Raw genomic sequence first — 21,960 nt, 5'->3', positions numbered from 1 at the left:
AGAGCCGCACGGGCGGGTCTCAGGGACACTGACATTCGAACACAGATTTGCTCACATCGAATGCACCCAATGGAAGCGCACGGGCCATTCTCACAAACTGTGAGTGTGAACCAAGGGGCGACTCTTGAGGGTCCACCTGAGCTGTACTTGATTAATCCAAGAGCGTGGGGGGTTTCAAATGGGGAGCAGGGGGGCCAGGATCATGGGAAAAGATAGCCCTTCTGGGGTGACCATCAGGGGTGCCGCCTGATCAGGACGGACCCCCGGAGTCCTGTCCACTCCTTCCCCGGTGGGCCAGCAGGGCCGGGGGTGAGGGTGGGGTGCGGGGAAGGAGGCCCGGTGTGGATCGGTGCCCACAGTGCCTGCGATGTGGCAGCCCCCGGGGACTCCACTGTCCCTCCTGGAAGACTGGTTGCTAATTATCATGACAGCAGCCACTGAAGGACTGGCCCCAAAGACAGACAACCAGATCCTGCTAATACAGTTTTTCTTCCAGATTAAGTTTCTCACATTGGTATTCAGGGAACTGTGTGTGTGTGTGGTCACTTTTTGTGTCCACACAGGACAGAGGTGCCCCAAGGCACCCATCGCCCACCCCCGTGGCCCACCAGCACTTCCAAGCTCACCCCATGAAATGCCCAATGAGCCTGTTTGGTCATTATTTAAAGTAATTCGATGCCTTCTACCTAGATTCCCAGCCTTACCCCCCCCCCCCCCCCCCCCCAGGAGGCTCTACACAGTTTGTGAGAAGTTCCCTCTGGCAGGTTACATTCTGGGGGAGGCGGCAGGTGGGGGAGGTGGGGAGGACGTTCACAGTGCATACAGGAAGCAAAATGGGAAGGGACTGGAGAATAAAATACGTTTAAAAAACTGTGTGAAGCAATGAGGACACGAGTCTTTTCCATGAATTAAACGAGCAAAAGAGCATTCATTCAGACAGGCAGCTAGGAGAGCTCAGTGGGCACTGACAGCAGCTGGGCTGGCCGCGGCGGGCCTGGGTCCTCTCTCTAGCCTTGGTAGCAAACCCCAATTTGTTATGCCTCTCTTAAGAGCTAGTTGATAAAAATTATGTCTTGTGAGATCGGCAAATAGTCTGCAAAGTGAAATAAGAACAGAAGTTAACAGATTAAATTAAGAGTCCAGAGGGGGAAAAGAGAGAAAGCAGGGAGCCACTGACCGGGATCATAATTCGAGCCCACATATTGATCCGAGGGGCTGGGGCGGGGCATATGGGGGACACCTGGGCCTGGGAGCAAGGAGCCGGTTGCACAGTGGCCGGCCGCCATCACCCCATCTTCCTAGAAAAGAACTACTCCCTACTCTAATAATTCCCCAAAGGCACTGAGCCCTCTTTATCAGAGCATTTCACTATGTTCATGCGCCCCAAGAAGGTTGGCACAGGCGAAGTGGGGCTCCACTGAGAGGGCTGCTGGGCACCCACAGATGAGATGGGTATTCATAGAGCCGATTCGGGTGAGAAGGAGGACCCCAGTAAAGGTTAGACTATAGGTTCCTCAAAGGGGTACGTGTTTGTTTGTTTGTTTGTTTAATATATTTTTATTGATTTCAGAGAGGAAGGGAGAGGAGACACAGAAACATCAATGACGAGAGGGAGTCATTGATTGGCTGCCTCCTGCACGCCCCACAATGGGGATCGAGCCCACAACCTGGGTGCCCTTGACCGGAATCGAACCCGGGACCTCTATCCATTGAGCCAAACCCGGTGGGGCAAGGAATACGTGGTTTTGAGTGGAAGCACACAAGGTAAGAACCTTAGCGGCTCTCCGGACCTGGGTGTCTCCCACTTCTGTCCATTAGCTACCTCCAATTGTCCCACTAGGATGGGGTCAGAGGGGCCGGGAGGGTGCAGGATCCACGCACATCACAGGAGAGACTGGAGGTGGGAAGTGGGGGAGGTGGGCACAGTGAGCATGTGGAAAAGAGAGACCGCGAGGAAGAAACATCAGGACACTTTGGTGGTGGCGGGATAGCTGTGCTGGTGTCTCTGACTCACAGGACCCACAGTCAGCCTGACGGGGCAGGGAGAGGGCAGGGAGCCCTCTCGGCCAGATCTACTAGAACATTCCTTACTGACACAAGGCAAGAGACAGACGTCAGGACATTGCAAAGCTCCCCTCACCGGGGCCCTGTCCTGCAGCCCAGGCTCTAGAGCAGCGGTTCTCAACCTGTAGGTCTCGACCCCTTTGGGGGTCAAACGATCCTTTCACAGGGGTCACCTAAGACCATCGGAAAACACATATATAATTACATACTGTTTTTGTGGTTAATCACTATGCTTTAATTATGTTCAATTTGTAACAATGAAATTGGGGGTCACCACAACATGAGGAACTGTATTAAAGGGTCTCGGCATAAGGAAGGTGGAGAACCACTGCTCTAGAGGGTCCAGTCTGGTTCTCAGGGAGACACCGCTCACGAGGTCTTGCTGGGAAGTCCCAGGGAATCCCCAGGTGTGTGGGGAACCCTAGGCTGCTTGGGGAGGTGTTGGGAACAGACAGAGCCACCGCTCCACAGAGGCTCCTCTGGGCCGCAGGGGCAGGACCCGAACCAGCCGGGCTCCTGGCGGAGGGCTGTGAAGGGCAGGGTGCAGCTGCTGGGCCACCGCTTCGGGGCCCAAGGCCATGCCACACCCTGATCCTCTGAGAGCAGGCGGCCGCACTCTGGGGGCCCTTGAGGGCCACTGGTGAGGACAAACAAGAGGCTTCGCGGGTGTAAGTGGGATGGAATCTCAACAGTTTGAAGGCCGAGAAAGAACAGAACAGCCAAGTGCCATGGGTCAGCCAGCCTGTCTGGATGCTTTGATGTCTGGTTTCTGTCCCTTTCAAACCTGCATGATTGTTAAGCTGTGGGACCTGCTGACAATGATTAACAAATGGGCCCTGGGCATGGTCACTGCAAGCCCGTTCCCTGCCCATTACCAGCCCCTGCTCCGTTCCCAAAGCCTTGCCTTATAGGATGGGCACCTGGGGGAGCCCCATCTCATTCCCAGCCTCAGTTGGTTACTTCTGCATCTCCATCTGTTTAGGGCAGACCCAGGGGTGCAGGTCCCCGAGACAGAGTTCTACCTGACATTTCCTGGGCTGGCTCTCAGAGAGATAGGGGTCTTAGCATGGGGCCCACGTTGTCACCCCCAAATTACTCCATGTTAGCATCCCCCAACTCTGTCCTCCTGGGACGAGTGCTGTGCCAAGGGGGCAATGGCAGCCTGATTGGGAGGGAGGTGGCTGCGCCAGGCGCACAGGGTGCTCTCAGGGAGCCAGGGGTGCGAGCCTGGTCTCTCCTTTCCTCTAGGAAGGGAGCCAGGGGAGGGAAGGGGTGCCTGAGATAGCCACCCACTGTGGGGCTGAGCAGGATGGAAAGGAATGGGGGGGCTCCCTGAGGAGGACAGTGCACACGTGCGCGCGCGCGCGCGTGTGTGTGTGTGTGTGTGTGTGTGTGTAACGAGACCTCCCACCATAACACTCTTCCTTTATTATCTTTCTGTTGTGAAGAAAATGTTCTGTATTCTGCACTGATGGTAGCCACCAGTCACACGTAGCTGCTGAGTAACTGAAATTTTCATTTTACTTCATTTTAATTACTTTAAATCTAAATTTTAGTAGCCACATGTGGCTAGTGGGATCAAACTGGACAGAAGGACGCTAGAGAGAGAGAGAGAGAGAGAGAGAGAGAGAGAGAGCCTGGCCCTCCCCTGCCCCGGAGCAGGGCTCTACCTCACTGGGCCCCGGCGCCTAGCTGTAACCGAGGAAGTCTAATGGAGGCTCAGACCCAGCGGACTCCAGACCAGTGCCCGGCCCAGCCCAGCTGCTCTGGGCGTGGTGCCTGTCATCCTGCTGGGAGCCCGCAGCCACCAAGGCGGCCGTCTGCTAGAGAAGCCTCACCCTGACGGAGAAACTGCCCAGCCCCAGGGAAGGGGACACACTCATGGGGACCCCCCGCCCCCACTCCTCCATCTGAAACTTCTGCTCCGGCACCTCCTCACCCTATGATCAAAAAGGTGCACAGACCTCACTGACCATTCTGCACAAACCCTCTTTCACAGGAGACAGAAGTGAGGTCCCGAGACGGAGCGACCTGCCCATGGCCATGCACAGCCGAGGGCTCTGTCTCCCATACGCATGGCTCTAAGTGTCCCAAATGCCTCCTGACCTGTCCCCCCACACCCTGAATCAAACGCTGGCCGAGCCCTGCACACACCCCACCTCGGGGCTTCAGAACAGTCCTCTCGGGCGAGGTCGTGTTCCTCCTGCATCTCAGGCGGAGGTTCCCAGCCTCTGATCTAGGCTGGGTGACCACCCAGGAGGGAAACTCCTCCTGAAGCCCAGCTCCCCACGGGCCTCCTCCCCCAGCACAGAACCCAAGAGGACAAACCTCCACTCCTGGGGTTCTCCAGACACCCCAGCTGTGCTTGGTACACAGACACCCCAAGCACCGCCCCCCAAGGGAAAAGCCAAGTGTCAGAAAGTCTCCCTTCCTTTAGCACCCCTCCCCGACCCCTACAGGATCATGCCTACCCTGCTGCCACCTGGGGTGGGCCCCGGGCCTCCCAGCTACAAGGGGGCTGCAGCAGCCTGGACACATCACTGTGGGCTGGGCCTTGAGTCTCTGACACCCACACAGAGGGGAGGGGGAACCTAAACACTCTCCCAAGATGACAGCAAACCCCAACCCCAACAGCACAGCCAACATTCACCAGAAGGACAGGAAGGCTCAGGACACAGCTGGAGCGGGGAGGTGGGAGACATGGACAGCAGGCAGGGCGAGAAAGAGGGAGAAAGAAAACGCTGGCTGAGAGCTCAGTCCCCAGGGAGAGACTCCCCCAACAGGCATCAGACAAGGGAGGATGAGCAGAGGGAGGGCGCCTGTCTCAGTCTCCCTTCCCCCTAAAAAGCTGCCACTCTCAGGCCAGTGGAAACGCCAGTCAGCCATAGCCTGAGCTGCCCTGCCCCCGGGGGAAGTGGATTTGGGATCAGCACCCATAGGTTGCTTCTTGAATGGATGGATGAGTTATAATCTCTCTAGGGGTTCCCCTCCCCCCAAGTGCAGCCCACAACCCAGGTTTCTAAAGGCCCCGGAGGCAGGCACTCACCTGGGAACTGGTAGCCGTAGCTGGGAGCGAATCCGGGGTAGCCGCGGCCGTAGGTCGCCACGAAGTTGGGGTAGCCTTGAACACAGAGAAAGCAGTCCTGTTAGCACAGCCGCCTCGGCCTGGGGGACCGCAGGGAGGGCGAGGGGACAGCCCGAGTGGGTCTCCTCCACAGAATGACCTGTCTCCCCCGAGGGTCTGTACCCTGGGCAGGTCACTTCTCTCCCCAGGCTGGGGACGCTGCCGTCAGCCTGCTGGTAATTAACCCGCGTGTGGGCCGAGAGAGCCCCAAAGCCCACGGCTTTCTTGACCTGCAGAGTAAATGCCAGGCATTAGCACCAAACTCAGCCCGTGCCTGGCTCTGACATTTGGAGAGCTTAGCCTGAATGTACTTTACCTTAAAGCTATTGACACTGGGAGATTGAAGTCCTCGCAATGCCTCCTCCCAGGCAGCGGGCAGCGGCCAGCAGCGCCAGCCCAGACACAGCCTGTGTCCTCAGGGCTCACAGTTTAGTGGGGAAACTCAGGGCTGACACTGGGCCTGATGACCATGTGGGTCCAGAGGAGGTGGGTCCAAGCACACACACTCCACAAGGTACCAGAACATTCCCGAGAGAACGGTGAGGGGCTGGTTGTGTTCAGATGTGCACCACAAAGCTTAGCCCAAACCCGGAAGCCCAGGCCACATGTTTCAACAGGCATTTTGTAGCAACGGTCTATTTCCAGACATCTGACCAGCAGGCAAGCTAGGGGGTGATGGGTGAACTGAGGGGTGCATGCTGGGCATGGGGTGCAGATGAAAATCTGGGTGGCCTTCTCCTTCCTGTTATGAGACCGCCAGTGAGATGTCACTCAGCACACTTCCCTCTAGGTCCCTGCCTCTTGGTTCAGCTACAGAGAAGGCTGGTGTAGCCTCCTGGACTGAGCTTCCACCGGCCACAGGAGGCCCACGGTGCCCACCCCGCCAGGCTCACGTGGTCTCCTTCCACGTGGGGTTCTCACCCTACCACCTACCCTGCCACCTCCATCAGCCTGACTTTGGTTTGACCTCTGAGATGGTTGTCTGCGGCTGTTTGCTGGCTGTCCATCACCTGGTGTCCCTTCTCTGTGAGTCTTGGAGAGAGGCCTGCCTCCCTTCATGGGAGCAGCAAAGGCCTTCCTCCTGCTCTGAGGCTGCCCAGACGAGACAGGCTGGCTGGACTGCTGAGGAGCAGGACCCAAGCGAGACTCGGAAAGAAGAGGAACAGAGGGGCAGAGACGAGGGACAGAGACCAAGACGTGGCTGCCTTGAGTGGACCCACGCACACAGGCTGCTTCCTGGGAACTTATTTCATGGCTGGCCAGCTCAATTCTCCTCTGAATTAATCACCTGCGATCAAATCAGACCTTTCAGCACTAGATTTCTTATACCATTATTTCAACAATATTGATAAACGGATTACATGCACGCAGCCAAGTCACTGCTGCCTGGGGCCTTTCCGCATGAAAAATGACTCCTTTTCTCCTAACTCCTGCGCTGGGGGGGTCTTACATATTTTAGTGCTAATCTGACAGCAAAACTGCAAGCCCATATGTCACCTCCGAGACTCCTCGGGTGGGTGTGGGTGTCGGCGGTGGACTGCCCAGTCCCTCCCTGACTCGGACGGGCCACCAGAAGGATTCCATTGTATCCGCTTTCTTCCTGGCGTACTTGAAAGTCTTCAACAAGAAGGAAGAAAGGCATGGTCAAGTTCACACGGTTTGGGGCCTTACCCCCACCTTCCCGGAGATGTCAATATTGTCTCCTGAACAACAAAGGTGAAAATTTGGCAGCTGCCAGAGTGGGGGGGTCTGATCACCACCCCCATCGCCGAACATCCTGTGGGTCAGGCAGATGAAATCATAAATTTATAATACAACATTTCTTCAATTTTCCTCTTCATTTACTGCTATGCAGCCCAGCTCTGCTCCAGCGGCTCCCAGCCCCAGCCCATGGGGAAACGGGCTGGCTGCATATCAATAGCACATTACAGCAGGCCCGTGCGGCGGCTCCACCAGGCCACATGGCGGGGAGGTGACCCAGCCACCACTTCCATTAGCAGCCGGGCCCTCCCGCACTGGCTGCTGCGCAATTTATTTGCTCCGGTACTCTGGACGCCTGATCAATCCCACAGTAATTATCTCTTGTCACTGCAGAAAAACCAAGCCTTCTGCCTGGATGGCCACCTTTCTCACAGAAAGGCTTTCCACTCGGGAAAAAGAAACTCCGAAATCTACAGTAGAATCTGAGTTTGCCAGCCAGCTCAGTTTAGTGCCCCCTCTGGGGGATGCGGCAGAGTTCTCCGGAGTGTGGTTCTAGGTCTCGGCTCCACCCTCAGATGTCTGTGTGCCAGCCGGGCACGTGACTGGGCCGCTCCCGGGCTCCCTTACTCAGCTCCTCAGAGGCACGGAGAGTCGCTCCCACTGGGCCTTCGACTTGAGAGAGACAAGGGGACTGTGAATGTGTGGCCCCTGCTGTGGGGGTGCAGGGCACTGCCCGGGGTACCACACTGGCCATGAGATCTGCACACAAATACAACTCCAAGTGCCAAGAACCAATCACAGGCAAAAGGTCTGCAAGGTGCCCAGCCCCAGAATCATCCAGAATCACGGGGCTCCCAGACCCGTGCCGTCCAATTTAAATTTAAATTAATTTAAATGATACAAAACAAAAACTTCAGTTCTTCGACAAGAGAGCCGCATCATCGATGCTCAACGGCTAGTGTAGCTGGTGGCTGCCGACCCGGGCGGCCCCGATCCGGCACCTGCCCACGTCATGGGAGGTTCCAGTGGACGGTGTGGCTCTAACGGAAGATGAGGGGCTGGATTCCGAGTCGTCTGTTTACCAGGAAACAGCTGAACAAGCGGAGACCTCCTTGGGAAGAACCTCATGGTGAGTTTTGGGAAAGACAAATCCCAGGAGGAATTACAAGGAGTCTAGTCACGGGGCCGTAAGCTCCAGCCCATCTCCACGTGGCCTGTGAGTGGAGCCCAGCTCCTGGGGCTCCTCCATTTCAGAGGGGCTTCACGTCGGGGAACGCTGGGTCAGGGTTTCACAGGGGCTTCCCAGCACGACTTGGACGGGAATGCCTCTGGCTTCCTTCATCTGGGCAACTGGCTCTCCACTCGGGCCTGCAGGGCGAGGCTTTTCAAGGCTTCAGCAACGAGGACTTTTCCCGGCACTGGCACTGACCCTGTTAGAGCGTGTGCCTGGCTAGGCCAGGAGAGGGCGAGGCGGTAGGTTGATGTGGCGGAGAAGGCCAAGAGGAATCAAATAGATCAACACTCATTACATTTTTTTTGCTTTCATTCAGTCCACTTTCACTGAGGAAAACCAAAGAGAGCCTAGTGCTTGGAGCTGGGTAACCGTGGGCACCGCTTTGCTGCTGCAAGTGGAACGCAGTCTGAGTGCCGCACGGAGACCTTTGCTAAGGGCCTCAGTTGATTTGCGTTTTGTCTGCTCAGAGGCAGGGAGACCTGACCCCTTCTCTTCTCTCCTGTGTTCTTTGTAAGGAATTCCCACGAGGCCGATTAGTCTATGATTCTGTCAAAGGCTGTGAGAGCTAAAACCCAAACAGCTGTAGGTTCCCCCCAAGGACGTCTGCAGCCACATCAAGAGACACTGAGAAAGAATAAGTGGAACTATTCGCTCTTCAGCCTTCCTGTGATGAGGCCTCCCCGCCGATGGAGACGTCGTAGGGATATTTAAAGGTTCGGCCCGTAGTGTCCTGGTCACTTGCCGACCGGCGTGTCTGCTCTCACCAGACGTCAGCTCCCTGGGATCAGGCTTCATTCTCTGCTGCTGTCTCAGCACCCAGAACGGGCCTGGCACTTAGCAGGCCCTCAGTAAATATTCGTTGAATGGATGGATTTAACAACTTTAATGGTTTATAGTCTCACTTCTAAAAAGCCCTATCAGTGCCTTATCTGCTCTTTCAACAAAAACAGTCAAGTCATTGAAACCTCATCTCATTCCATTCATCAACACGTTTTTAAAAATGTTCTACGTGAGCTGGGATCTTTAGCCACATTGCTGTTGGTGGCGATGGTGGTGATTCCAGGACTGTCATGCAGGCCGTGCACACCGGGGAGGGGGCCCAGGTGACTGATGGGACCCACGGAAGGGTCAGACCCTCCCGAAGCCACCGCTTCAGAGGGAAGGAGCAAGTGCTTCAGTCACAGCACAGAAGGCACCCTCCTCGCCCAGAGCCCAGGATGCCAAGCTGTGCCAATGGGCAGAATGGAGGGCACTTCTGGCGGGGGGCATTGGAGAAGCCTCGGGGGAGACTCCGGCCTGACCAGGGAGGCAACAGGCCAACCAGACTGTGACACTGTCAGTCTGTCCCCTGGGTCCTGGCTGATCTACCCCTTCTGCCGGACCGCAGGCTGAGCTGGTTCCTCTCTGGGGACCCAATCCCAGAGCCACTCGGCCACTCCCCCCAACCCCCACATCAGGGAACGCTGTGTTCCAAGGCTGGTCCTTCGGTCTGGATGGCCCTTGGTTTACTCATTCTTCTCGTTCCACCTAAAATGCCACCTCCACAGGAGGTGTCCCCTGGTCCCTCAGACTGGTTCTATTCTCTTTACCTGCTCTGAAAGCACCCTGTCACTTTCTCTATTACAACAGATTAGAGGCCCGGTGCACGGATTAGTGCACTGGTGGGGTCCCTCGGCCTGGCCTGTGGGGATTGGGCTGAAGCCGAGGGACACCACCGGTGCACACTCAGGGCTGGGGAGGGACTGTGGGAAGGCTCCAGGGCGTGTCCAGCTCATCTCACTCAGTCCCAATGGGCTGGACCCCAGAAGCAAGCTAACCTACCGGTCGGAGTGTCTGCCCCCTAGTGGTCAGTGCATGTCATAGCGACTGGTCAAACAGTCAGACACTTAGCATATTAGGTTTTTATTATACAGGATTAGGTTTCTGGGTGACTGGCTGTTAAATATTGTCTCTCTCATTAGACCACAACTCCATGAGGGCAGGGACCACGTCTGTCTCCCAGCGCTAGCCCAGGGCCGGGTGCACAGTAGGCATTCAACAAGGCCCTCCTGCCATGGCTCCCATTATGGGTGCCCTCTGTTTAGGGATTAAGCTTGGGTGTCTGTGGAGATGTGGACCCTAAGCCCTTTGCTCTTTTGGCAACTGACACGAGTGGCAACTGGCTTCGCTCCGCACCTCTGCTTCTGCAAAAAACCCAGGCCATTCTTCACACAGGTAAAGGGCATGGAGTTAGACTCAGAAAGGTGGGGCAGGACCCTGAAAAAGGTCTCCCATTTTATGCCCTAAGGCAGGGGTCCTCAAACTACGGCCCATGGGCCACATGCAAATACAAATATTGTATTTGTTCCCGTTTTGTTTTTTTACTTCAAAATAAGATATGTGCAGTGTGCATAGGAATTTGTTCACAGTTTTTTTTTTAAACTATAGTCCGGCCCTCCAACGGTCTGAGGGACAGTGAACTGGCCCCCTGTTTAAAAAGTTTGAGGACCCCTGCCCTAAGGCCTTTATACAGACTCCAGAAGCCAGCAGGTGGAAAAGAACTCAACTCATTAAGTGTTTAAAAGACTTAAGCCATTCAGAGTGTCTTGGGGTACACAACACAGGGTAAAGGCCAAATAAAAATTATTATTTAAAGTAAGAGCCAAACAAGTGCCTTGCAGTTCAAGCAGGGAATAATTCTCACTGATTTCTTTAAAAAAATCTTATAATAATTACACTCTTATGTAGAAATATATTTAGTTCTGGTTCTTTAACTTTTCCCATTAACAAATACATTCCTCTATACCACACTATTTTAATTACTGCAGTTTTGTGCTATGCTCGTATACTCCATCAAACTAGTCTTTTCTCACGTCTCCTTTTAACGCATTTTCTCATTTATTCTTAGTGTTTCTTCTTCCAGATCTGTTTTGGAATCATTTCCCCAGTTTTTAAAGACTTACAATAGGATTTTTCTTTGAAGCTGTTAAGCCTAAAAATACTAATTTGAGAAGAATAAACATCCCAGCTGTTTTCCATATCCTCATGGCATCTCTCTCCATTTTAAATTCCTCAAAATAACTTTACCTGCCCTTGTCATCTCCTCAGAAAAATTATTTTCATGAATTTACAAGACCCAGGAAACTTTTACAAATGTAAAACTAAGCCAGGAATGATTTGAACAGCAGCAAATCTGAAAATACATAAAGAGCTTATCAAACAATGGAGAGGAGGGGCTCTTGGCCAAACCAAATGAAAACCCATTAAAACTAGGCAGATCATGTGCCTAAATGGGATTTTAGCATAACAACCATTTATCCCATTTAATTAATATTTTCCCGACACACAATAACTTGCACTAAAATACCGTTCTCTTGCCTTGAAATTTCTAATTATTGCTGCGACCCACACCATTATGCTACTCCACGGCTTTCTCCATCTTTCATGCCATTTAAGCAGCAAGATTTTCAATTATCTACGCAGGACGGACAGAGATACCTTTAAGGAAGGGGCATAATATGCAACTCAATTTCTCTAAAAGCCAGGGGAGATCATTTTTTGCCAGGACAAACACACTTGTCTTTCATCATTTTTTTTTCCAAATAAAGAATAAAACAGGCTATTTAAAACATCCATTAAAATGCAAATTTTGATATCCCAAGAGAAAAATGTTAATCGTTTAAATAGGCAGGATTATCGCCCACCCTCACCACTTCCCCTCCTCTCTCAGGTTTAAGAAGATGTAGCCTCAGCCCACACAAGTTCAGCCAGCCAGGAGTCCTTAGGTCTTTAAAAACTCCCAGTTAGGAGAGAGGGCTGGGGCAGAGGGAGGGAGTGACTTTTCCTCCCTTTGAAGGAAGGGGTGGAAAGAAAGAAAATATCTAGTGCCTCCTATAAGCCAGGCATGGGACAAGATGATCATCCATCCATTCCTTCCTCCTTCCTTCCTTCCTTCCCTCCCTCCCTCCCTCCCTCCCTCCCTCCCTCCATGGGACAAGATGATCATCCATCCATTCCTTCCTCCTTTCGTCCTTCCCTCCTTCCCTCCCTCCCTCCCTCCTTCCCTCCATCTCTCCACCCATCCCTCCCTCCATCTCTCCATCCCTTCCCTCCCTCCATTCACCCATCTCTCCCTCCCTCCATCCCTCCATCCTTCCATCTCTATCTCTGCTCATTTAATAGTCACAATTGCCTTGCAAGGGGGATTATCATTCTCACCTACAGACAAGGAAACTGAGGCTCAGACAGGTAAACAGCTTGCCCGGCTGGTAGGTGGGTGCAGGCTTCCAAAGCCCCCAGCCCATGGTGACCCTGCGGGGGTCCCCAGGTCCCACCCAGACTCACCCAGCATCCCCATGCCAAGCATGAACGCGTCCATGGTGTACGGCAGCCCCCGGGCCCGGCCTCTGGTCCCAGGTGGGAACATGACTTCTTTCGGCTGAGCTTTCTTACATTCTACCTGTTAAACAGAAAGGCGAACAAATGAGATGCAAATGAATTCCACGTAAATGTCAAATGCAGAGCCGATCTGGTTACGAGCTGGGTTATTTTTAGCCTTGCTCCTTACTCACTGTAAAAATAGCCGTGCAGAGTAAATGGCCTGCAAAATAAATATTTAAGAAAACACACCATTTGCGCAAATCCTGCTTCAGAAAAACCTACAAGGATGAAATTGGGTTTGGAAGGGCGGCGAGGACGTAAACTTAGAATACACATGCGTGGGTGGGGAGCTCAGACTGTGCCGAAGGCAGGAGAAGTCAGGAGGCACTCAGGGCTATTTGTGGTGTCCGAGAAGAGTTATAATCCTGCATGACTGGATGGACCTTTACATGTTTACAAATTCCTCTTGGGTTTCTTTCAGTCAGTGACTCTTCACACCAGGGCCATCTGACTCCACCTCTCATTCAACAGAGAGGCCAGTTAGTCTTAGTTCCATTGCACAGATGAGAAAACTGAGTGTCGGAAGACCTGTGTCACGGGTTGTAAACCATATCCTGGCAGGGGCAGGCCTAAAGGCTGGATTTTTAAAATTTCTACGTCAGTGATGCCACCATCGCTATAAAACCATCGCCGGCACACTCCTGAGGGAAGAAATAAAATTAAACGCTGATTCTGTCCGTCTGGATTACAGGTTTCTCATTTTGCACCACAACTTCAAGGGGTTGATAATCATGTCTGTTTCCTTCTGCCTCCAACATTTCATAATCCTATTTTGCTCACACATCCAGAAGTTACTTATTTAACTATCTACCTATCTCTATGTCTATCTGTATAAATAACATACAATGCAAACCCCAGGAAATAAGTAAAACTGTTGGCTGCTGAAGTTCCTACAATATTTTACTAGGGTTCCTTAGGCCCTTGCTCAGCATTACCCGCTCTTAGTTCACAGATAAACTTAACAGGCCCCGTTAGCCAGTGATCAGTCCCATTGCTGATGGAGACGGGATGTCGTAGGGTAAGGCAGAGATCCTGAAACTGCCTATGCCAGAGGTCCTCAAACTACGGCCCGTGGGCCACGTGCAAATACAAATACTGTACTTGTTCCCGTTTTGTTTTTTTACTTCAAAATAAGATATGTGCAGTGTGCATAGGAATTTGTTCATAGTTTTTTTTTTAAACTATAGTCCGGCCCTCCAACGGTCTGAGGGACAGTGAACTGGCCCCCCTGTTTAAAAAGTTTGAGGACCCCTGGCCTATGCCAACAAGGGTATGCATATCCGAAAAACCACCAAGCATCTGGGGGATGTCACTTCACAGAAGCAGTGTGTGCCGTTGTCGTTACAATGGTGGGGTTGGTAGAGGTGCCCAGGCCAAAGAGTGGGGCTGGGCGCAGGGTCACTGGCGCAGCAAGAGTGATGAATTTTTGCTGTACATACTGAAGAATGCAGAAAGCAACACCGAGCTTAAGGCTTTAGACGTAGACTCTCTAGTCATTGAGCACATCCAGGTGCACAAAGCTCCCAAGATGCAGTGCAGAACTTACAGAGCTCATGGGCGGATTAACCCAAACATGAGCTCTCCCTGCCACAGTGAGATGATCCTTATTGGAAAAGAGCAGATTGTTCCTAAAACAGAAGAGGAGGTTGCACAGAAGAAAAAGATATCCCAGAGGAACCGAAGAATCAAACGCTTATGGCCCGGGAGTAAATTCAGCATGAAATAAGTGCTAATAAAAGTTAAAAAAAAGAAGGAGCCTGGCTAGTGTGGCTCAGTGATTGAGTAGTGACCTATGAACCAGGAAGTCATGGTTCCATTCCAGGTCAGGGCACATGCCTGGGTCAGGGCACATGCCTGGGTCGGGGGCTCGAACCCTAGTGGGGGGTGCACAGGAGGCAGCCGATCAATGATTCTCTCTCATCATTGATGTTTCTATCCTTCTCTCCCTCTCCCTTCCTCTCTCTGAAATAAAATAAAATAAAGAAACCAGAATTGGGTGCATCAGATTTCTCCCCTAAACCTAGTGTGACAATTTGCTCCTGGACTCCAGGTCCCACCGCCAGGACTCAGAAGCAGGCTGAGAAACCTCATTTGCAAGAGCCTGCCCAAGCAGGGTGTGCTCTGCGGAGGCAGACAGATAATTACCCGACGATAACACCAGGATCCGGAATAATACCGCTAACCAGCTCACTTCCTAATAGCCCTATCGGTGACAATCTACTGCATTGTCTTATGAAAACCCGCTGCCTGTTCCTAGGCAACCTGATCAACGAAAATTTCAGGTTTATACAATTTTCATTTAGGGAATATAAAGGTTAACTGACTGTAATGGGAATATTTTAAACAAACCCACCTACTCTTCATCTCTCTGAGAAGGGCTGGCAGCTCTGTTTAATTCTGCCGTCTTGCTGGTGTTGTTTAGGGCAGCACCAACTGCGTGGGTTCTGTCAACCACTGTTGTGCCAACCACGGGCACTCCCTGAGGCCAGGGGATGTGGCACGCATGCTCTCTCAGGGACCCCGGCGCCTCCCGGGCACTTGAGTGACAGGGAGAGGTGGCAGTCGCACCAGGGAGCCTGCCTGGCCTGCACCGAAGGCTTCTGGGAAGATGTCTCAGGACCAGGAGGCCTGCCCACCCAGCCCTGATCCTCTGATGATGTTGGATGAAGAACACATACAAAAAGGGAAAGAGGCAGAACTATCCTCTGTATCCCAAGTCCTTCTAGTGGGCCGGGGCTTGCTGAGGATGGAACTCTGTCCTTCACCCATCACTGGAGGAAACCTCGTCTCCCCCATCAGACAGTCCTTAGGGCGGGGATCAGGGTCAGTTCCATCTTCCCCGGTGCCTCAGTGAAGTTCCACACACAGCGTGGATTCACTCACATGCTCGTTATGGTCAAGGAGACCATCTATTTAATTCAATGGGGCTGAGCAACTCCATGCACCACAAGTGCTGGGCTGGGGGGATGCAAAGATAGATAAAGCAGCCCCCACCTCCGAGAGCTCTCATTCTTCTGAAAAGCACAGATCTGTTACGTTCTCCTAGCATTAAGGCAAGTCCTCATTCGTCAACCAGACCTTGTAACTCCTGGGCCCGGCAGCCTCTGGAGCCTCTTGAGTTAGACCACATTTGGGTCACACCGAACCCTCCCCCAACCCTGCCACCTTCCCACCGGGCCCTGTGCAAACAAGAGGACTTGGCATGGGCAACCCGAGTTATAGTCAGAACCAAAACGGGGAAAGCCCAGCCGGTCTCCGAAGCCCAAGTCACATCCTCAGGTCATCTGGCCACACGCTGTGTCCCAGTCAGCTGCGCAACAAACACCCCAACCTTAGTGGCTTCGAGCAACGATTCATCATTCTTTCTCGTGGCTCTGAGTTGAGTTGGCTCAGCGGGGCTCTGGCTTGCTGTCTGTCATGTGTTTGTGGTCAGATGGCGGCTGGGGCTGAAACCAGAGAGAGCCTGGACTCGGAGCGAGGCCCACCACGGCTTCCTCACTCAGGAGGCAGGCAGGGGACGCTGGTTCGGCAGGGATTGTCCATGGTGGGGGCGGGGCACCTACTCCCAGCTTCTCCGTGGCCCTCGGTCTTCTCACAGTGATGGCAGCTGCGTCCCAAGCATAAGCATGCCAAGGACAGGCCGACGCTGCCAGGCTTCTCCCAGCCCAGCCCTGGGAGTCTCACTGCTTCTTCCATCCTGTTCTGCTGGGGACCAGCCTCGACTGGGTGTGGGGCACACAGGACGTGAATCTGGGGGGCACAGCTCAAGGGCTGTCCGTGGAGACTAACCACCACACGAGCTCAGTGAAGAGCAGTGAGCAGACCGATGGGGAACTATTCCTCTCACCCTTGGTGTCCAGCTGGCTGGGTTCCTGGGGCAGTGGGCACTGAGGCTGCCTTCACCAGGGGGCACAAGCAGGGCACGAGCTCCCCTCCCAGGGCAGCCCAGAGAGGCTTGTCCGGCCCCCAGGTCAACAGAAGCGCAATGGAAGCAGTTCTCCGGGTGACCAGATCTCTAGTTCTGCAGTCTCAGCACCACCCCTGAGACACCATGTGTACCACGCCCCCTCCCCCTGCCCCCTGCACACACTGGGGTGCTTGTCGAGGGCAGCCGAGGGGGGTAGAGTCTGAGGAAGGAACATCTCTGAGTCTTGGTCCTTGAGTCTCCTCAACCAACACCTCAGCCCCCACTTCCACAGTGCCTCCCGGTGGCTGCATTGCTATTGCCTCAAAGGCAGCTGCAGAAAACCAGTCAGGTTGGCGGGGCCAGAGACTGAGCAGGAGGTGCCACTTGGAGCTGTGCTTGTAAGAAGCCCAGAGGACACTGTAGCCAGCTGCTCACACCGGGAAGACGAGGTCTCCCATTTTCCAGTTTCACGGCTGACAAAGCCAAGAAGCAGTCCCACGCCAGGGGCCGAAGGCAGCTCCCCAAAGGTAGATGGGACTGGCTTTAGAATGCCAATCCCCAAGCATGCTGCTCTGCTTCAACACTGGGCGTGGAGGACAGGGGTGGCTTCCCAGGCCCCACGGCTACGGGTTCGGAAGAATGGCCTTTAGGAGGACGCACAGGCTGACGTGAGCTTGTACATGTGTGGGCTCCAACCCTCCGTGCTGGCTGCTCACAGGGGGTGGGGGCCTCTCCCATCAAGGTCCAAAGCAACTCAGCAAGGGCCGCTTCTAATCTGACTCTCTATTTAGAGGCAATTTCACTTACAGGAAAGGTGCAAGGACAGCACAGAGCACACCCGCACACCCTTTACCCAGATCACCTGTTGTCAACGGGGTGTCACTCTGCTTTCTCATTTGCACACTCTCTGTGACTACAGGATTTTTCCCCCCTGAACCATTGGAGAGTGACCTGCACACATGAGGGCATGCCTTCCCAAACATAAAGACATTTCCTGATGTAACCACGGTGCAGTTATCAACCTCCGACACTTAACCCTGATGTCCTTGATCACCATCTCTCCACCTTACAGAACATGCAGCCGAGGCCCAGGATGTCAGACCTCGCCTAGCACTGTAGACCGGTCCCTGTATGGCAGGGCTGGGTCTGAGCCCAGATCTGCCTGATGCCATGGCCCGTGCCCAAGGAGTGGGTCTCTGCCATGCCCTAAGGGGCATCGTTTGGCACTGGCTTTCGGAGAAGGCGCTGGGACTTCTGTGGGGACAGCTTCCCAGCAGCTACTCGGAGTGGCTGCCCCCCCCCCCCCCCCCCCCCGCCCCCAGCTGGCCTGGAGCCCTCACTGAGGGAGCTCCCGGCCTGGCACCCTCTGGAAGGGGAAGAGGCTGGCGGTCTGAGAAAGCGGGGTCTGGGAAGTGAAAAGGCTTTTGTTTTTTCCTGGTTTCTACACAAACAGCCCCTGTCAGCACGCCCCCAGGGCCGGAGGGAAACCAGGCCCCTCCTGGTCTGGTGAAACCCAAGCCCTGGGCTGTGGCCTTGACTTTCAGCCCAGGACAAGGAAACTCTGTGTGGCCTGAAGGGGCCAGTGTTTGCAGCCTCACTTCCACCCGAGACAGGTCATGTTAGAAACGACTTACTCCTCCAGGGAGAGGGGGGCCTCTTTCAAAGGGTAAAACCCACCACCGGCTGCTGGCTGCTCGGAGGGCAACCCGGACTGGCAGGAAGGGAGGGAGCAGGGGCGGGCGAGTGCTCGGGGATGACTGTGGCTTCCACGGTGGACACTGTCCTCCTGTGCAGCTCCTTAGAAGACGGAGGTCTGACCTGGTCTTGCCCTGAGATCAGGGGCTGCTCCCCAGCCAGGCTCTGGGGATCCAGGCAGCACTCTCCTCTGAAGCCCCCAGCTGACCATCTCCTCGGTCCTGAGGCCCGAGCGCCTTCCCAGGAAGGGGAGATGACACCCTCCAGTGAAGACTCAGGGGTCCTGCCTGGAGCCCAGCAGCTACCCAGACTCCCCAGTAAGGCAGGAGAGTCAGCTGCCCCCCAGGAACCACACAGCGCTCCCCGCTCGGCCTCTGCCACCCCGTGGCCACAGCCTTTCCTCCTGCCCACCGCTCTCTCTTGCCCTCTCTGCCAGTCACAAGCCTGGAGACTCCAGGAGGGCAGGACCCCATGGGGCTCATGTAGGTTCATAACCCAGATTCAGGGGGACCTGCTCTCAAGAGCAGAGCAGGGAGGCCCAACAGGAGCCCAACTGGGTCAGTCCACGAGTCAGTCCCTGAGTGTCCTCAAAGCCTGGCTGTGCCAGAGAACACCGGCTGCTGCAAAATGAAGGCTGGGGTGGGGGTTGTTCAACAACAACTACAAGTTCCAAGGCGGCATCAGCAGAGCATCAAACCAGTGAGGCCCGGGCCCGTGGACCCCGCACAGCTGCTCGCTGCACACCCAGGAAGCTCTGGTAGCTGCTGGACGGAGCTGAAGAACAAGGCTGCTGAGTGCCACGGTGCAGGACGACAAGCATGTAAGCAGCCGGCCCCAGTGGCCAGAGGGCAGGATCCCGCTCTCCTCCACCTGGCGCTCACCCTGAGACGGACCCGCTGGGTCCCTGAGTGACCTTCAGAGCATCAGGTCACCTCTTCTTGGTTCTACCGCCCACTCCAGGGTCCCCACTCTATGGAGTCACTTCTCCCTGGCCGACAGGATTGTTCCCGGGAGGAAGAAGCACAGCGTGTCCTGAGCACTCCCACACGCTAGGCACGGTCACGCCATCCTCCTGTGTGTGCGTGTACATGTATGATGGATAGTATATACACATAACGAAGGGGATAAAGCCAGTTCATATCTGTGCTGACTTAAACCCCAAAGACCGGGGAGCAGCGAGGACAGGAAGTGGCCGCACCCCCAGCCCAGCAGACTGTGGGCTGACTTTCTCCTTAACCTCCCCTGCCTGCCGCCAGGTAGGGCCCCAGCTTCCTGCCTTCATCAGCAAGGTGCGCAGAGGGAGCTGCAGAGGCTGCACTATTTGGGGAAAGAGCTGATGGTGGCAGCAACAGCTGCTCTTTTCCTTTCTGGGAACCTGCAAGGGCATTTCAAAGTGAAAGGAAACCTCCGCCTCCAGCAGGTGCCCAGACAGCCACCAGGCTGGGCGCGTCCCCCGGGCGGGCGGGTGGGCTTTGCCAGGGGCCCTGCGCGGAAGGGGCCCAGCATAATTTCTCTATTTGAAGGCGAAGAAAAGAAGAGACGTGGCTCACGCACTAGCCTGCACCTCCTGGGAAGTCAGGCAAAGAGCAGCCCAGCAAAGGCAAAGGAAGAACAGGCTCCAGGCAAGGGGAGCAGAGGGAGAGCTGCCTCTTCCAGGGGCCCCTGTGCCCCTCCCGTGGGTGGTGTGTAGGGGATGCAGGAGGCCGCACACGCAGCAAAGCCCAGAGGTGAGGGGCACCTAGACACTGAGAGATGCTCCGCTCTCTTCATCCCCCCACACCCCATGGGGACCTCACCCCAGGACGAGGACGGATGAAGGGCACATGAGTCAGAACTCAGGGGCCTGGGAGGCCACCTCCCCTCCAGCCACATTACTTCTGCCTAAACAGCAACAAACATTTACCCCAACCACTCAGCCTGCCCTCCCTCCATCACCTCCCCCAATACAGAAATCCCTCTGCCCCAATTAACAGAGCGGCACACAAACAACGCGTGTGCCAGTGCGTGATGGGAGGGGGGGAAGGGGGGAGACACAGGACCTCCCTCTCCACGGAAAGCGAGATTCATTTATTAAGTGCCTCTCTGGCATTTCCTTTTTTTGCCTTCATCCTGCTTGTTTAATATTGCATTTGACATTCTCATTTTATAAATGGTAACAGAAGCAGAATGGATGGCTAAAATTAGCTTACGAGTGAGAATGATGCTACAAATAGGGTGGGGAACACAGAAGCCTAGTTAATTCCACCCACATCACTCCCCCCTCCTCCACTTTTGGGCTGGTTCCCGACCCAGCTCCCAGGCTTCCAGCTGAGGGAGGGGACTGTGCCCAGTCACCCGGGCACCCTGCCAGGTGGCAGCGCCCATGCCCACCCTGCCTGGGGCTCTGCGGACCGCCTGGCCCAGCTCTGCAGCTGCAGGTCCCAGAGGCCAACCAGGACTCCCCTGCTGTCTCTCTTCCTGGCCCCTCCCACCCCTAAGGGCCTGCTCCAGGGTTAACCCCCCAGGGTGCCTGGGCTGAAGGCGGCAGGCCTGAGACCGCAGGCTTTGCTGGGAGGAGTGGGATGATTCAGCTGCAGGGCCTGCGTCAGCTTCCCTGGGACCTCCCCTGGGTGCCCGCTCCCCCGCCCTGCTCTGCGGGGTGTGCCCTCCCCGCCCCAGCACAGAGCGTGCCCACCTCACACCCTGCCCTGCCCCAGAGACTTGGGTCCCAGTCCTGCTCTGGTCTGCACACCTGCATCTTACTGACCTGTAATCCTGCCAGGAAAGCCTTAGCTTGTGAGCACATATTTGTTCAATAAAATTATTCTAAGAATCATGACAGTGGTGACGACAATAATAGTAAAAGACCCATCACCTCGATAGAGCACGCTGTGTCCTTTAAGAGCCCTTCCTGAGTCCTCAGCCCAGCCCTCTCTGAGGCAGGGCCATCATCACTGTCTCAGAGGTGGGCCCAGAAGCTACGTGACTTGCCCAAGGTCACACACTGGAGCAGGGAGCAGCTGCACTGGGCACTGGGCAGTGAGGGGGTGGCACCTTCTGTTGAGCAGGCCTCTCGGATGGACAGCACCCTACCCTGCCCCGCCCCCAACACAGAAGGCACCAGTACTTCCCGCAGGCTGCTACCCCAAACCCTGGCGTCTATCTGGGACTGCGCCCCACACTCTGCCTCTGACCAGTAAAAAGCTGACTCAGCAGTGACCCTGGGTGGCCCCGGAGATAAGCAGACGCACCTGCCTTAGCCCCATTAGTTGGCGGGAGTTGGAAACTACAGCCGGTGGGCCAATCCAGCGGCTGCTTTTTTGGTAAATAAGGTTTTACTTAATGTAGCCACACAAACCATGTACACACTGTCCTGCACTGTGACGGCACAGTTGAGTGGTTGTGACAGACACAGGCCCTCAAAGGCTAAAATATTCACTATCTAGCCCAAGCATGTCGAACTCAAAGGCTAACACTGGCCAAATAAACGAGGCATGCGGCCCGTGGGCTGTGAGTTTGACATGCTTGATCTAGCCCTTTACAAAAAGTTTATTGGCCCCTAGCTTTAGGCCAAATGGATGAAACTTGCAGTTACCAGGGCGTGTGTTCTGGAGGTGCAATTCCTTCAAGGCTACTGGGTTCTACACCCTACAAACTGAGAAGCCAGGACCCCGGGGCCAGGACCTCCAGAGCACTCTATAACCTGCAAAGGGCGGGGCTATCGTCCTCCTGCTGCACAGAGGGAAACAGGTGCTCACAGGATAACCATCGGTGGAGCTGGGATCCAGGCGTGTTCCAAAGTCCCGGTAGCCTCTATGTAAGCGACTCAGCAGGTCC

The 21,960-nt window shown here is 54.7% G+C and overlaps 1 protein-coding gene across 9 annotated transcripts in view; it reads right to left on the bottom strand.

The window, feature by feature from the left end:
* Positions 1-21,960, bottom strand: part of MSI2 (musashi RNA binding protein 2) — a 348,954-nt gene that overhangs the window by 37,690 nt on the left and 289,304 nt on the right. For 8 of the 9 annotated variants that reach the window (XM_070394316.1, XM_070394317.1, XM_070394320.1 and 5 more), the window contains 2 exons: positions 12,447-12,561; positions 5,111-5,185 (listed from right to left, as the gene is read on the bottom strand). In XM_070394316.1, coding sequence (XP_070250417.1) covers positions 5,111-5,185; positions 12,447-12,561 — 190 coding nt within the window. Of the gene's footprint in view, positions 1-725; positions 1,094-5,110; positions 5,186-12,446; positions 12,562-21,960 lie in introns of those variants that run through there. The other variant, XM_070394323.1, reaches the window with a different exon arrangement.

Source organism: Myotis yumanensis, unplaced genomic scaffold, assembly GCF_028538775.1.
Source record: "Myotis yumanensis isolate MYYU_CA2020_CCGP unplaced genomic scaffold, mMyoYum1.0.hap1 SCAF_16, whole genome shotgun sequence".
Taxonomy (NCBI): Eukaryota; Metazoa; Chordata; class Mammalia; order Chiroptera; family Vespertilionidae; genus Myotis; species Myotis yumanensis.
This window is presented reverse-complemented; position numbering and strand designations above follow the sequence as displayed.